The sequence below is a fragment of the Sceloporus occidentalis genome, unplaced genomic scaffold (genome assembly GCF_023333645.1).
Source record: "Sceloporus occidentalis isolate IW3139 unplaced genomic scaffold, rSceOcc1.0.p SCAF_3, whole genome shotgun sequence".
NCBI classification, from domain to species: domain Eukaryota; kingdom Metazoa; phylum Chordata; class Lepidosauria; order Squamata; family Phrynosomatidae; genus Sceloporus; species Sceloporus occidentalis.
The window spans coordinates 143,704,363-143,722,079 of record NW_028316983.1 but is presented as its reverse complement, the minus strand read 5'-3'; the positions used below and the strand labels follow the sequence as shown (position 1 = coordinate 143,722,079).

General features: G+C 41.8%; 1 protein-coding gene across 1 annotated transcript in view; it reads right to left on the bottom strand.

Annotated features, from left to right (window-relative positions):
• The window catches only part of LOC149316912 (nuclear receptor subfamily 5 group A member 2), a 120,383-nt gene extending 103,701 nt beyond the window's left edge, over positions 1 to 16,682 (bottom strand). Inside the window, exons 1-4 of the mRNA XM_089518778.1 lie at positions 16,579 to 16,682; positions 11,417 to 11,535; positions 9,035 to 9,176; positions 1,680 to 2,329 (exon numbers count right to left, since the gene is read on the bottom strand). Coding sequence (XP_089374904.1) covers positions 1,680 to 2,329; positions 9,035 to 9,176; positions 11,417 to 11,535; positions 16,579 to 16,639 — 972 coding nt within the window. The 5' untranslated portion in view covers positions 16,640 to 16,682. The remainder of the gene's footprint in view (positions 1 to 1,679; positions 2,330 to 9,034; positions 9,177 to 11,416; positions 11,536 to 16,578) is intronic.
• Positions 16,683 to 17,717: the final 1,035 nt, after the last annotated feature.

Below are 17,717 nucleotides of genomic sequence, written 5' to 3'. Positions count from 1 at the left end.
CCTGAAAACCTGCAGCCTGCTGTCCTGCTTTCTCTCATAGCTTCTCATCCTTTAGATGTAGTAATAAAAGTTGGTATGACATTTGGAAAGGCTATTCTCTACAGTGAGATTTTGCTGGAAAAGAACCCTTTCTTTCAGCAATACTACATAATACAGAAGGATTTAGGTTCCATGAGAAATTCTACAACAGTAAACGCAGAAGGGAGCTCAACTTCCTTCCCGTAACCAGAGTTGACAGCTACTGTATTTATAGATTGAAGCAACATTTCCTTGAGTACCTGCTGGATGTTCAGGAAGAGACAAGATGGCATGAAGTGACAAAAATGGATTACAGTGATTCGCCTGTATTCCATCAACAGCAAACCAGAAGAAAATCGAATAGTGGTGGCAGTAAACAGGGACAGGACTCCTGTACCGTTCATATTTGTGTAGAAGAAGAGATTTTAGTCAGCACAGCTACACTTCTCACTGTGTCTAATTCCCAAGTGCTGCCTAGTCCACATTTTTGAAATTGAAGTCTTTGAGAGTCAAAAGGATCACTTTGAGACCTTCATCCAGGATCAGATGGTATTACATGTTCAGGAGATCTAGCAGATACTTTTACAACTTTCACTGAAACTTTCTCAGAAGGAATATTCCACATCCTATTGTGTCACTCACTTCCATGGATGAGTGGTTCACACAACTGGTCCTCCTGCCTTCTCCTTGTTTAAACCATTGGTTCCTTGTCCTGTCCTCAGTGGAATGCAGAAAAAATGCTTTCACTATTTAAATTCTGACATTCCTCAAACTGTCTCCATCCCATCCCATGTTATTTCTACAGGCCAGAAATACCTAGAACCTTTAAATCTTCCTTCCATGATTTTGTTGCAGTGAATTCACTTCTGAACTCATCATTAGACATACGTCAGCTTTGCAGGACTGGCACAACATATTTTGCTGCCCAAGACAAAGGACAAGATAGTGCCTTCTGCCAGTACAATGTAGAGAAGCTAAATGTATTAGCACTTGAATTTTACTTTAATGCTAGTACCTGGATAGTGTCCTCCACTACACCTGGGCCTAATTACCCCACCCAACCCAACCCCAAGCCCCCACAGACAGGATCTAGGCATACATTTTAGTAGCCAACCCAGGGACATGCTGCTTTAACAGTCTAGAAAGGAATGTTTTTGCAAGGGCTATGACACACCATCAGGTTTTTTGTTTGATAAAGGCACATTTCATCCTGATACACCCTTCCCTTTACCAGCTACTCTTCTGTCATGCATAAACTACACATGTGGAGTACAATATAATACTCTCTTCATCCATTAAATATATAATATCTACAAGTTGTTGCGGAGCTCCTGTAATCTCACTAAATGGGACATTGAACAAAAGAATGCCCCTCTATTTCAAGGCATATAGTAGCAGATCTACAAGAGGGGTTAGCATTGAACATGTACAACTCTCTCTCTCACACACACACATGCACACGCACATGCCACACACTATTCTGTGCTGCACAGATGACTAGCAGGACAGGTTCCCTTTTCATTCTTGTGATATGACAGTGACTTTTGATTAAAGAACGGTCAGTGGTTATAAGCTGCCCTGGGCAAATGAACAAAATATGCATTCTGACTATAAAGCCTGAGTTCATGTTCACATCATATTAAAATAACTGTATGACGTACCTTAAGTTCTCTGAAGAAAATGCTACTCCTGGCCCACTCAACAATCGAGAAGAGGGTTTGGTCAGCCATTTTACACATCAGCCCAAAGGTATTGAGCTTTTCATGTTTGCTTCGATTGGCTTGTTCCTGCTGTAAGTATGCCATGATCTTTGCCTGGACCTGTGGCTCATCTGGTTCACACTTCAAGAGTTCCAAGATCAGATGAGGAATACTTGCCGGAGAGCTTGTCTGATGGTAACCATCCATGTAAGAATAGCCCATGATGGACTCTGGGGAGCTAGTGTAAGGATCAGGGTACTCAGACTTGATAGCACGGCTTGGAAAGTGACCGTAGGTCTGGTAACCTTGGATGCTGCCATGTGGTGGCATGGTCATGCTAATGGGAGAGGTGACAAAGGGACTCCGGTCATAGTCCGCAGGAGGCAAGGCGGTATGGTTGAGAGGTAGGCCTTTGGAGACAGAATGAATATTCTGGATGGCCGAGGAGATGGTTAGGTCAGTGGGCATCGCTTGGATTACCTGAGTCATGGCTTCCAACTTGAGTCCATTTGCTCGGATGAGAGCCTTCTTCTGCTGCTTCAGTGCCCTGTCTCTCTTGTACATTGGTCCAAACTTGTTTCGACCCCCACGCATTCGGTCAGCTCTCACAGCTGTTGGAAGTGGAGGTAACAAACAAACAAAAAGACACGTGTTAAACCTGCGGTTGTGAAACAAATGGATATTCATTTGTAAATTTTTATTTTTAAGATAGCAATCTCCTAATTTATTTATTTTTTTACATTTATGTCCTATTTTGAGTGGGGTCAAAGCATTTTGCATGGCTCTTCCCCTCACTTTGTCTTCAAAACAACCACATGAGCTCAGTCAGACTGCAAACGAATGACTGATTGAAGAATACCAGTTAAGCTTCAAGGCTCAGCAAAGACTAGAAACTGCATTTCCAAATGCCAGTACAGCACCCTAACCACTACACCTCACTCACCAGCTCTCACTTCCCTGGACTAGTAGCTCCTTTTGAATAAACAGGGTCAGTGCTTGGGGAGTATTCATTGGTCTATCTTTTTAGTTAGGGTAACCTTCACATGATGGAACAGCTCTACCAGCTCAGGCTAATGCTCTAGCTACTTCCCTGCCTGACTTAAGTGATCCATATCCTGGTAATTCTTAGTAATGCAATGGAAGCAGATCAGAAACTACAGTTACTCTGTACCATCATGACAAGGCTATTTACTCGGACTGAGTGTTACGATCATTACACCCATTTTATACTAAATGCAATGGCTCCCAGTTTTCCCTAGGCTCTATCTACAGTGCTTCCCTCTGTATATACCTGCCTATACACTAACTGCTTATATACTAACACCCTTCTTTGGCTCTATCTGAAGTTTGATGGGTGACTAGAGAGGAAACAATCTATCAGCTACCAGCCTGATTACATCTACCATTATGTGGTTATTTCAGCATGAAGCATTTTTTCTTGTTCTTTTAGTCATTTCGTTGCTAGGGTATGTATATTTGTGCATATTTACACACAAATCCTTTCAGAAACTAATATAATTATTGTAACATTACATATACAATAGAATAGTATTCTGTGAGGAACTATTAGAATGAAATGGTATTTTATTAACTTATTACCATCTTTCCTGTTATTTGATTTGATCCAAATATATTTTCTCTCTCAGAGACAGGAGAGAGAGAAATGCCTGGACATAATCCTGTAAATGTTCACCACACTAAACTACCCATTAAGTCTAGTCCAAGAAAACCATTAACCTCTTGCCAATGTCAAGAGGACCCCAAAGTGCTTAATGTGGGATGGCTTGCCATGTCCAACATTTTTAAGCACTGCATTTAATAAAACTTCATGATCTTGTTTTGTTGCTGAATTCATACTGTTGAAATGGTACTGTCTTAAATGGCTTTGTAAGTTCTGGTTCTTGTAACTGAAAATAAGAAGTTTACAGATCTTCCTGATGAGGAAATAAAACACCTATAACACTATTAGCTGAAAGGCAGTGTTGTATAGATGTTTGAGTGCTGCACTCCTGGAGAGCAGAGTTTGAATCCCTGCTGAGCCATGGAAACCCATTGGGTGAGCCTAGACATCACATTCACTCAGCCTCAGATGAAGGAAATGGCAAATCCCTCAGAACAAATCCCACTGAGAAAAACTCAGGACAGGGTTGCTATTAGTTGGAGATAACTTGAAGGCACATAACAACAACTCCATTCGTTCCCCTTAATTGTGGGCCACAAACATTCCAGGAATACTTTGTTTTTTCTCCTCACCCCCACTACCCCAGCTTCTGGAAACATTTCCAGATAAGTCACAGACAGCCAGGTGTCTCTGAAAATGCAACAGTTAATGCCCCTCAGCTCATAATACAATGGAGCTTGGAAAGGAGTCACAGAAGTGCTCCCCCGCCAACAGTTCAGTTGGTCTCAGTCGGAGCAATGTGTCGCAAAAGCATATTTTGAAAGCAGCAGCGAGCAGGTCTCACTCTGCCTATCCTTCCCACTGGCAATTAGATAGGAAGAAGGGCCTTTGACAGCTTGGTGACATGCTGCGATGGCTGGAGGTGACGTTCCTAAGCTTTTATCTTAAGGATTAGCCTGCCATTAAAAATGTATTAGATGTTTCTAGGTACACAGAAAGCCATACATTATCATAAAGATGTGTTAACAATTAATGATTTCTGCCTAAACTGTAATTTATGAAGTCGGATTTAAGATCATGTATCACCATAGAAGAAACACGCATATAAATGTCATGAGCATTTCTGATTATAAGAGCACATGATTCTTCCTGTTCTGCTGATAACGAAAGGGAAGTGGGTTCTGGGGCAACAAGAGAGGGATAATAAGACAATATTTAACCACTGAAAAAAAAGTATTATGAGAAACACCACAATAGTGCCTTACTATAAGAAATTAAACTGTCTGGGACAATTTACTAACCAACTACAGTTACACACCATTCCTTTTTAGACTGTTGTAATGTAATTAAATAATGTTGGTCAATCTCTGATTGTTGCAAGTTTTGTAAAATCAGGTGCATTCATCTTCCCAATGAACTAAACTATCTCCAGTTTAGATATATTTTCAGGACTGTCACAGGTAAGTTATAAAAATACAAAGTGAATTCTTCCATCAATTATTGTAGCACAACTGTAGCCAGTGCAATAAGCATGTAAGTAAGTATTTGATTGGGAAATGGTACTGAAAGGTACAACTGCAACTTTGTTTTGTTTACACCTGAATTTTCTGGGTTCCCTTTCTTACTTCAGCCCTTTGTCCCCTCTAAAACCAGAGCTTGGGAAAATTCAGTTTTTGGACCACAACTCCCAGAATCCCCCAGACAGCATGATAATTGCCCGTTTTGGCTGAGGTTGAGTAATCTGGAAGTTGTAGCCCCAAAAGTCTAATGTGTCTAAATTCTTCCAAATGCAACAGTCTCAAAGTTTGTGTGGCCTTGAGAGCAGCAGTCACTTTAATGAATTGCAATGGGAAGAGAAAATGTGACATTTCAACAGGTATACATAGAAATACTTTGCAGGCATCATAGGACAGTAGCTTTTCTTTCTAACATTTCTGTAAAATAAATTAGGTTGTCAAAGATGTCCAAAAAGAAACTGATGTTGAATTCAATGAACACATTTTAACCTATTTTTATGTGACTCATAATGTTAAAAAAACAACAATTAATCAATAATCTAAGAAGGTCTAAAACTGGATGATGGAACTAGACTGGCAAAAGGTAGATCAGGGTTTCCTACTGATTCTGTTAGATTTTTCAGTAAAATGACACGGATTACTGCAACAAAATGACATCTCCCCTCAAATGGTACTATAGATCTTAAGAAAGTTGGACACAATCAGGGACACATTTTTCTGTGGCTGGACTGGGAGCTCTTTTCATTTCTGGGAAACAGAACCAGTTTCGGTCCCAAAATGCTTGAATTCTAAGTGTGGGTTGTTTGTAGAAGGCTCTGCAAAGGTCCTAGTTTAAAAAGGAAAACAAAAGAGAACCACTTGGTGAAAGTGAAGAATTAGTCTGTAGATTTTCCCCTACAAAGTCTCCCTGACCTTGTGCAAGGGCAGGGAGGCTTTGTGGGAAGCATCTATAGACTGATCCTTCACCCCCACCATGTGGTTCTCCCTTGCAAATTTTTTCCTTCAACAAGTGGTGGTTTGAAGAAGGAAGCATGTCTGAAGGGTCCAGGGGTGGGAAATGACCTTGAGGGATGAATTAGCAGAAGAGGTGTGGGCAGCAAGAGAGGTTTCAGCATAGTTTTTTTCTGTACATCTCCTTGTCCCTACAACCACATTGCCCTGCTGGTGCAATGGTTAAATGCCTGTACTGCAGCCACTCACTCACAAACCATAAGGTTGTGAGTTCAATACCAGCGAAAGGGCTCAAGCTCGACTCAGGCTTGCATCCTTCTGAGGTCACTAAAATGAGTATCCAGATAGTTGGGGGTGATTAGCTTACACTTTGTAAACTGCTTAGGGAATGCTTAAGTGCACTGATAAGCGGTATAGAAATGTAGTTGCTCTTGCTATTGCTATTGGGGAATGCAGTTTCTTAAATGTGCATGTCATAATATAACTTTGATTTCCATTCTGTTATATCTACAGAACACAGTTTTGGCTTCAGTTGTTCTATGGATTTAAAAACAATACTGGTTTAAGTGCCTTTTTGTAGAAATAGGTGGGATAAGCAGTTTGCTGAGACACTATGTTATGATGTACTCTGTGTGTGTTTGTGTGTGTGTGTGTGTGTACGCACGCCTTTAAGTCACCCATTGATTTATGATGATGCCATTCATTTCATAGGGTTTTCACAAGGAATACTCAGAGGTGGTTTGCCATTGCCTCCCCCTAAAATACAGACTACAGCATGTGGTAATCCTAGCTGGTTCCCCACCCAAATAATAACCTCAACTGTTCTTGCTTAGCTTGGTGCCTTCAGGGTATTTAGGCAGGTACTGTATATAGATCTACACACAAGGAGAAGATTAAGAAGAGATGAAGTCCTATGTGCTGTGTAATGTAATGCTGTGTATTACTTAGAAGGTCCACTTTGATTGAGGGGGAAGACTGCAACTCTAGAAGTTTTGGATATTTGATTTGCATATATTTATATGTATAATAGAAACTATTTAATTTTTTAAAAAAATATGTTTTATAGGTAGTTTATGGGTTGTTTCAATACCACAGTTATAGTAAATCTGTTTCTGTCTATTTTATAAAAGGCCCTGAAGAAGGCCAGTTGGTAAAAATGCTGAAACACATTGAAATTAAAAGTTTTAGGACCATCACACAGCACATGGGAATTGACTCCTTCTATTCTTCTACTGTGAATATGTGCTTTCCAGTTTTTTGTTGTGATCTTTACATAAGACAATAAGACTAACTTAAAAACACATTTATATAAACTGGCATATTATTTAAAAATACATTGATACTGGTGTCTTTTTGAGATACTTAAAACGTATGTGATAGCTTACAATTAAGTGAATATAAGCTACCTCCTCATGTTAAGATGGGAAACACAAGACATCTATACTAGAACCAAGATAGCTTCAAATACAAACAATCAGGCAAAATTGGTTTCCCCCCAATTAATCAAATCAGCCTTTGTATTATGAATCTATTGATTGCAGTTATTACAATATTGTATTTGAGTCTAACCCACTTCTACAACCCTGATAAAAGGCAAAATCATGTAGTGTGCAACCCTAAGTTTATGTAGAAATAAATTATATTGACTTCAGTGGTCTTTCCTCCCCAATATTTATGTGTAGAATGGTTTTGTTAAATGTCAGTGAACAGAAAAATGACACTACATATTGAAAGTCAACTGTGGAATCCACCACAAATAAAACCAATGTTGGGGACATACATCTAACCAGGTTAATAGTCCATCACTTGTACCTGAAACTCTGAAAACCAATCAAAAATTATGTACAGCATTCCCTGAAAACTATGATCTAATTGAGGGGAAAAAAGTACAGACTGCCAGATAAAGTATTGCACAAAATATGGTAAATGTGGAGTCACATCACTAGCAAGTGTTAAAACACAATGGACACTTCTTTGGGGCCATTTCCTTGCAAAGTGTTACCAAGAGTTTTGTGATAGCAAGGGTTATTTGTGGGAGGGGAGGGGTTAAAAATAAAAATAATAATAATGTGTCCCTGAATTTCTGTTTTGTGCTACTTTGTTTCTGGGGTCCAATGAATAATAGATTCCCAGCCATTCAAATGGTAATTTGCTAGGAGTAAAAGAATGCAAGGGGATGCAATTCTTAGCCTGCTTCTGTGACTTTTAAAAAGTGGCCACTGGCTATGTACTCAAACTTCAGTGCTAAGAGTTGTCTAGGAAAGCAAGAATTCAGGATCTTGTATGTTCTGTCAAGTAGTATAATATGTAGCATAGCTGTTTCATTTAGTAAAATCTGAAATCCAGTCCAAGATTTTTTAATTTTTTTTCTTTGTTATTTTAAAATAAAAATATAAAAATATAAATTGAGCTCTTCCAGAACAGAGAACAAAAATAAAACTGTGACATGTTTGTCATACTTCCAATGACTGTTTCATCAATGATTAGCTCAATTGCACAATTGCTCACTCCCCTTTCACAGCGGATTCAACTGATAACTGAGAATGTCCAGTTATGCATGAGAAACATACCGATCTCTAATACCGTTTTGTATTTCATGCACTTAGATAAAGCCAGCATGGTTGCTGTAGGAATGGTTATCATCACCTCCACTCAATTTATTATATCTATTCTTGATTTAATTCGGTATTTAAGAGAATCAATTTTATTTTGTTCAAGTATTTATGTTTAGCGCAACTGCTCTGCCTTCTTCTAGCATGCTGTAATCGGAGAATTATACTTGTAACCTGCTGGCACATGATGTACATTTAATGTAGCTTTCAAATATCACAGAATCCCATCTTGGACAAAAGGCAGGATATAAATCCCATGAATAAACAAACAAACAAATAAATAAACTAAATGTTATAAGGGATTGGGAGCAGGGAGTGTTTCCATAAGCTCCATGAGTTTGGCCAACCTCATGGGTCATAATCATGGAATACAGCAACAAATGGCAGCAATTTCAATAACTGAAAGTATAAATAATAATGTACATTAAAAAAACTTAGAATTTTAAAAACATTTTGCCTTCAGTCAGGTATAGTCCTACTTAGAATAGATCCACTGAAATTGATGGGACTTTTATGAGTTGAAACTAATGAGTTCATAATTTCAGTGGGTTTATTGCAAGTAGGACTGAGGCTGTGATGTACATTATGGAGACAGTGGCATTAGTTAGGCCTTACCTTCCAACTTCATCCCGACACTTAGACATTTCTGAAACCGACAGTAAGGACAACGCTTCCTTTGAGTTTTATCAATCTGGCAGCTTTGATTTTCTATACAAGTGTACCTTTTGTTGTTCTGGACCGTCCGTTTAAAGAATCCCTGTTTTTTAAAAAAAATAGATCTCAAAGACACACCCATTTTGTTTTCAAGCTTTTATGTTATTTTATTTATTTATTTAGTATTATTATTATTTTGCATTCCAAAAACCATTGCCAGGCACATTTCTCCATGCGCATGGTGCCAACTGGACACTCACAAAGTGTTTGGTTTCCTTCTAAAATTCTTAGGGAAAAACAACCCTGAACAGACCAAAAGACAAAATATTCTCTGAGGCTAGTCTCTATTGATATTGAAACAGCCTAGATGCTGGTGGTGAGGCATCCACATCCTATTCCTAGTCTATAATCTTTACAAGATGATTTCCAGTTATTTCTTCACGGGCATTTTTTAGGGGATGGATGCATATTTATTTTATTTATCAAAAAATAAAAGCTTTCAGAAGATGCAAGAGAAATATCCCGCATGCCCAGATGACTGTGCCCATTTGGATGTGATGCCTTATTTTCTCAGCGTGAAATGAAACAAAGTTAAACTACTTGTAAAATCAACAAAAAGAAGTATGGTGACTATTTTATGAAGCCCAACAAATGTATTACATCATGAACACAGTTTTATTGGTTCTTTAAAAAAAATACCCAATGGAAAATGTGTGTTCATTCTTCCTCTGTCCATCTGTACCTGGCTGCCCCATTTTTGTTGACCTCGCCTCCCACTCTTCTTCTCTTTGATGTCTCCTCTTTGAGCACTAGCTAAATTTAAAGTGTACACTCCTTGCGGCTGAGACTGTACCTAAGTGTTGTTGTTATTATCATTAAGCTTTATTTATATAGCGCTGTAAATTTACACAGCGCCGTACATACAATCTTTTTTAATAAGACAATCCCTCAGGCTTACAGTCTAAATGTTCATTTCTTTATAGAATGGTACAGTTGGCCATCCATAACAATGGACTCTTTATCCACAGATTTAAGCATCCAGGGCTTGAAAATATTTTTTATAATATATAAATTCCCAAAAGCAAACCTTGATTTTTCCCCCATTGTATATAAGGGGCATCATTTTACTATGCCACTATATTGAATAGGACTTGAGCATCCACAACTTTTAGGATCCATGGGGGTCCTGGAACCAAACCCCAGAAGATACCAAGGCCCACTATACTGCTTTTTACACTGGTTTGCTAGATAAGTTACTATTTTTTCTTGCATAATGATAATTAAAAAAACATATTGTATTATACAGCGCAGATGTGTTCATTCTCATGAATCCTTATGACAACATATAGAAAAACTATGCACACTTACTTGAGGAGTAATGGTGTAACCTTATATATGGACAGTTATCCTGGAATTGTTCCATTTAACACAAAGGGACTTATTTCCAGGTAGATATACAAAGGATTGCGCTGTATGTACTGGAATGAACTGAGTAAACATTCACGGGGGTCATCTACTATTAGTATTAAGTTTCTAGACAGTGCTAAAATTGTCTGCAGCTCATCCAACTAAACGCTTTCAATTCTATTGCTTCGAAAGAGCTACGCAATAATATGCTTTGGATATATTTTAATCACCACATCACTAGTGCATTTCATTCAGAAAATACTGTTCTTTCATACTTTTACACTCTTTCAATTTTATCTTCAAATCAAATGAGATGGTTGATATTTACTCCCTGACAGTATGGGACCGGCCTATGATTTTGAATGTATTTATAATTTTTGACCCCTGGGGCACATCTGCATCAAAATAAAACGCGTGCACAAAGAGATTCTTCATAGTGATGTATGATGTTTTGAAATCATTGCATTGATTTCCACTTGATCACCCTCCTAATAAATACTGACAGAAAACTCGTGTGTGTTTGTGTGTGTGTTTGTGTTGCAAAAGCATAAGAAGAATGACCAGGGAAATTTACATTTGCATCCTGAAAGATGAGAAGCTAGAAACAGTTGCCTTCAATAACGTTGCCCTCAAATTTATCAGGGACAAGATACAGGAACAATAATGCTCAATGTACATAAATCAACTAAAATCAATATTGAGGACAGCGAGGAACGTAAGCCCCTCAACAACTACATCACTTCACGGCAACCAAATATTTAAAGGCAGTAAATATCACAGCCCTAACCAGAACATCCCAAAGTGTTTTTCTTCCTCTTGTTTAAAACAGAGAGCTTTCCTACTCCTTACAAAACTTCAGCATTACAAGAAGAAACTTTGAACATGCCCCCAATATCCCACCTCCACCAAAAGAGTCAAGAAGTGTGACAAGCAAACCTTGCAACTTTCACAAGTCAGGAGTCCATAGTGATATCCAGAGACTTTATCCCCACATACTGGACACAGTTCTTCCAGATCTTCATCGTAGGAATAATTCACCATCTTAAACTGAGACACTGAAAAGAAGAAGGAAAGGAGGGGCACTCAGTGAGAATGCAGGGAAATGCTTTCACCAAGTCATCTCTGATTCATAATAGGTTCTCTGCTGGAAAACTCAGTTCCAGGACAAAAAGGCACAGTTTTTACTCACAGTCTCCCTTTGCATACCCAAAGTGGAAAGGACTTTATTTTTAATGGTCAGCAACACCAGACAATAACTTAGATATGTACTAGAAAGTGAAGCTCCAAGACTACGCAAGGCAAACAACTTCTCTTTCCAGTCTGCAAGGGGAACCTTGCAGCACCTTTGAGACTAAACTGTGCAGGAGAAGTTGTAGTATAAGCTTGTGCACAAAATGTTTATGCTACAACTTCTTCCACAACAGTTAAGTCTCAAAGGGGCATGCTGATAGTCCAGACTATGGCTATGTCTCTGGATGCTCTTTTCAGGTTGAATTTATGGGAATGAAATCGAACAGATCCACTCCGCAAAACAGCACTCTTGAGACTGTCTCCCCCCAGTTTGCTTTGTTCTTAACCCAATAAAACCTTTCCCCCTAAAATACTGTCTTTCCAACTCCTTCCTCTTAAACGTTTACTCAGAAGCAAACCCCATTCAAAGGCAACATATTTCCAAGTAAACCTTTACAGGGAGCTGCAGCCTGAGATGCCTCCAGTTGCTTATTCAGTGGAAGAAAAATGTCCTCATTTATCATATATATATATATATATATATATATATATATATATATGAAAAAAAGAGTTCATATATCCCCAAATATGTCTCTCCTATTATATATATATATATATATATATATATATATATATATATATATGTGTGTGTGTGTGTGTGTGTGTGTGTGTGTGAAAGAAAGAGTTCATATATCCCCAAATTTGTCTTTCCTATTATATATATATATATATATATATATATATATATGAACTCTTTCTTTCTTTCTTTCTTTCTTTCTTTCTTTCTTTCTTTCTTAATTTCTGAAACTGTTAGGAGGCTTTGCTTTTCGGCTCCTGCTCTTTGGAAGTTTGAAATGGAGGTTAGGGAAATGTTTAAAATATATCCCCCCCCCCCCAAAAAAAAATGGTGTTGGTTCCTTCTAACTTTGGAAAGTGAGGCAACAGTTCCTTTCTTTTTAACTTCAGCCACCAGGTCTGTCTTCTGCTCTTTGGAATTGGCATTTTTAGTCATGCTAAAAAAATGTGCATATATATATATATTACATACATACATGTTCATTTTATTTGGCATGATTAAAAACGCACATTTCGTTGAGGAGATTTCAAAGAGCAGAAGAAGACAGACATGATGGTGGCTGAAGTAAAGATAGGCACTTTTGCTTCAGTTTCCAAAATTAAAAGGAGCCACCAAATTTTTTTTTTGTGGGGGGACACACACACATATTTTCCACATTTCCATTTCAAACTTCCAAAGAGTATATAATAAATTTCAATAAAAAAATATTAAAGAGAAAAGAGCAGGAGCCGAGAAGCAAAGTTTCAGAAATTAAGAAAGCTAGAAAGAGTCCATATATCCCTCAAATTTCTCTATATTCCCTATATATTCCCTAACAAAACGTCGTTTTTCTTTGCCTAAATCGCTCAGGTGAAGAGCCCTCCTTGGATTTTCCAAGACTTTTTCTTCTTCTGAGGTAATTTCCTTCCAAAGTTTAACAGTTAAAACCAGAGACGGCTTTAGTTTTGGTCTTTTCTGAGGGAAGGCTTGCAGAAACTTCCCTCGGTTCCCCTCCAAGAAAGAAACCCCACCAACTCAGTCATATAAAAATAGAATAAAATAAAATGAAATGAAATGAAATGAAATAGCAGAGGGGGGCGAAAAATTCCCAGCAAATCCCCCCAAATGGGGGCATGGTAGTGATGGTAGGAAACGATACCTGACACAAATAAAATAGGACAAAACCTGCCTCTTAATGGTCTATCTACCTCCTCACAAAAATGAAACAAACCTCCCCTTTCCACCCAAAAAGGCTGCCTGAGGCGAAAAGGCGTACTGTTCCCAAAAGGAAAAACTTGGTCCCAGGAAGAGAGAAAGCCAACTTCTGTTCCCCCCAAAAAGCGGAGGACTAGATTATTCCTGGACAAGAATGGGGTGGGAAAATGGGGGTGGGAATGTGGGGGGCAGAGATGGAGGAACCCCCTTTTTAGCCCCAATTGAAAAAAGAGCCCCCTCAGCAGAAAGACCAAGGAGGGACAGAAAAGCCCGCCTTTTTTCCTTCGCGCAACTCCATCGCACCATTTTAATTAAGCGCTGCTCCCTCCCTCCCTTCGCCTGCTATCTATCTATCTATCTATCTATCTATCTATCTATCTATCTATCTATCCAACTCTTTCTTTCTTTCTTTCTTTCTTTCTTTCTTTCTAGTCTGAGGAAATCGTCCCGAATCGAAACCAGACTTTAAAAGTTGTCGAGGCGAGCGCTTGGGAACTTTTACCGACCATTGGAGACCCAACTTTGGGAACCAGAGAGGCCTCAATGAGATATCTGTCTGTCTGTCTGTCTGTCTGTCTGTCTGTCTGTCTATCTATCTATCTATCTATCCATCCATCTATCTATCTTTAAATTAAAACCAGACTTCTCCTCTGGCCAGCGGAGAGAAGGAGACTTAAGAAACGCGATTTCCCATTTCAAAACGATATATTTTAAAAAGTGGGGGGAAAGGGCTCCTCCATTCAGGGCTGTGTTCCCCGCATTTGAGGATCCTCCAGATTCAGTTCGCACTTGGATCCTCCTCCAGAGTCCTGAATGGAGCTGAGGTCCAAAGCACTTGGAGGACCCAAGTTTGGGATCCGCTGTCAGAAGGAGTCCCCTTGACGTGAGCCCTTCAGGAAAAGGAAAAGCCTGGGACGACTGGGTCCAGAAATGGCTGTCTTGTGCTTGATCAAACCACTGGACAATACTGTCGTCCTGATCTTTCCCGGTTAGAGACAGGAGGCTTTTTTATGCAGTTCTGGGATCTAACCGGGGATCTTCTGGATCCCACTGCACAAACTGAGGCGCCTTCTTTAAGGATCGCAGGGCAATCCTAAACCTTGATGATGATGATGATGATGATGATGATGATGTGAGGAAAACACTAGTCGGAAGTAAGGTTGTGGCATGCTTTCCAGTCGTTTCCGACTTCAGGCGACCTTTCAGGGTTTTCTTCAAAGGATTTGCCCTTCCTTCCCTTGAGAGTCGGAGAGCCCAAAGTCAGTGGGTTTCCAGGACCCAGCCGGGATTTGAACCCCGATCTCTCTCTGCAACAGGAGCCAGTATGGTCCAGTGGCTGGACCAGGGTTCGAATCCTGCCTCGGCCACGGATCCTCCACTGGGACAAGTCACACTCTCTCAGCCTCAGGCTCTGAAGACATACCAAGGAAACCCCCGCCATCAATCGGGAACGATCTGGAGGCGAACAACACCACGCACCCAGAGATCTCTGATCCGGGTGTGTTGCGCTGCTTCCCTTCAGATCGACACCATGTTTCCAGAGGTAAAGTTATCCCCCCCCCCCCCCCCCCTTTGAGATAGAAAACTTCCCTCAGCCTCCCATCCCTTCCTCCTCTGACTTCGGTCTCCCTTTAAAAAAGAAATGGAATTGAATAGATTGGGGAGGTGTCAGCGTTGAGGCCACCATTGCCCTCCCCAATAAGGATCCTGCCCCTGCCATTCATTCCTTGGCTTCGCAGATTTCTAGCACTGCATGAGCGTTAGTTGAAGCATGGAAAGAGAAATAGATATGATGGCACAGAGTTGAGAGTTGAGAGAACACGGTTTTCAATGCAGAAATGAAGGAAGGTTTCATGGACACTTCGCATTTCGGAGACTTTGGGCCATTCATCCTAGATGTCACCCCATGAAGTCTGGGAACAAACCGATCTGGGGGAGCGATCCCACTAAGGATCGCAGCCTCTCCTCAAAGGGTCTCAGGACCAACACACACACATGACAGAAATAATCCGGTTTCAGGCTGCTTCCAATGCCCTGGTTCAAGATTTGGGAATCTTGGGAACGGTCTTTCATCGTGGCACCAGAGCTCTCTGACAGAGAAGGCTCAACGTCTCTCAGAACCACAGTTCCCAGAATTCCCTAGCATTAATAGCAGTCGCAATTGCTGCAGTGTGTTTTGGACCTCGGTCAGTGGAACTGAAAAGGAAAGCTCAATGATAAGAAAGAAAACCGAGGCGCCAAGATAGAGAGGCGTCGCCCTTTATAAAGCCCTTCCAACGAGGTTTAATCCGGATTAAGACCGTGTCAAGGATCCGGATTGAGGATTCCAGAATCTGGAATGCTGTGGATCTTGCTGGGGAATCTCTTCTCCTCCCCGCTATCTGGCGGTCAATTTCCAAACGGAGCCAGAGACGCTCTAGGGCTGCATCCGCACGGCAGAAATCATCCGGTTTGACACTACTACTCTGACTACCGGGGCACCACGCTGTGGAATTCTGGGAAGTGTCGCCTCGTTTTTATTTTATGACTTTTAAAAGGACCATCCTCCCGAGTGCGTCTGTTCTGGGTTCGAATCCCCGCTCGGCCACGCAACCGAGGGGAACAAGTCACACTCTCTCAGCCTCAGAGGACGGCCACGGCAAGAAGAAACATGCCGAGAAAAACCGGAGAACGGCTTGGTCTTAGCGTGGCCAGAAGTCGGGAACGACTTGATGGCACCCGATAGCAAACCCCCTCCCTGGATCCGATCCCTGGGAGCGGCGATCCTGCCGTCCCAGGGAAGGATCTCCCCTCCACCCGATCTCCAGCGGATCCTTTCCTCAGTCCCTCATTCCTGTTCCATGCCAGGAGGAAGGAAGAAACTCCCCTCTCCCTGGGCACCTGAGGAAGATCCCTGTGTTAGCCAGAGGCCGACCCCCTCCCCGATCCCTCCCTTGAAAAGGGAACAAGGAAAGCCAGAGCATCCGTTTCTACGCCTCCAGGAAAGGAAGCCCGCCAGCGCCTCCCACAAACTTCCCCAGCCAAACTTTTGGGGGACCAAGGCCGACTCCCGAGTCCAGAGCGGATGCAGCCCCGAGCGAGCGGTGCCCTTGCTTACCTTGCATGTTGCCCGGCCTGTGTCCCAGTCCCAGGGCTTCCGTCTCCGCTTTGGGCAGCATGACAAGCGCCGGGCCCCAGCAGCAGCAGCAGCAGCAGCAGGAGCAGGAGCAGGAGGAAGAGGAGGAGGACCAAGGGGGCCGATGAAGGAGCTCCCCGGCCCTCCCCGGATCAGCCCTGGCCTCCTACTCCGGAGTGGCTGCTCCGCTGCGCCCACTCCGCTTGGAAGAGGCGCTTCCCGGCCGAGGATGGAGGGGAAGGCAGCCCGGGCGGTGGGCGGGAGGCTCCGGGGCTGGGGGCGGCGGCATCGGGGGAGGGAAGGGGCCCGCCTCGACAGCCTATCAGCACCGAGACCGACCGGCCGGGCCTTGCCCTCCTCCTCCTCCTCCTCCTCCTCCTCCTCCTCCTCCTCCTCCTCCACCGCGGACCCTCCTTCTGCTCTTTGCTGAATGAGATTTAAAGGGATCGGGAGGCGAAGGAGGGGAGCTGGGCGCCAACCCTAGACCCCCCTCCCCCGCAGAGCCCCAAGGACTTTCTCTCAGGTTGGAAAGAAAAGGGAAAACCTCCCCTCCTCCTTCCCCCTCCTCCTCTTCTTCCTCTTCTTCTTCCACTTCATTCTCTTCTTCCTTTTCCTTTTCCTTTTTCCTCTCCTCTTCTTCTTTCTCCTTCTTCCATCTCATTCTCTTCTTCCTTTTCCTTTTCCTTTTCCTCCTCCTCCTCTTTCTCCTTCTTCCACCTCATTCTCTTCTTCTTCTCCTTCCTTCTTCTTCTCCTCCCCTTCTTCTTCCTTCTCATTCTCCTTTTCCTCTTCCTCTTCCTTATCCTCGCCTTCCTCCTTTTCCTCCTTCTCTTCTTCCTCCTAATTCTCCCTCTTCCTCCACCTCCTCTTCTTCTTCTTCCTCCTCCTCCTTTTCTTCCTCCTTTTCCTCTTCTTCTTCTGGGGTTGCAAAAGAATAGAGGACACGGCCGGGTGAAATCTGTACCCACCCAAGGCTGCATCCACACTCCAGAAATACTCCGATTTGGCACCACTGGCACGGCTTCCATGCTATGGAATTCTGGGAATGGTACTTTGCATAGTTGGTTGCGACCCCGGAGCTCCGCTCTACTTCCCAGCATTCCATAGCACGGGGCCAGGGC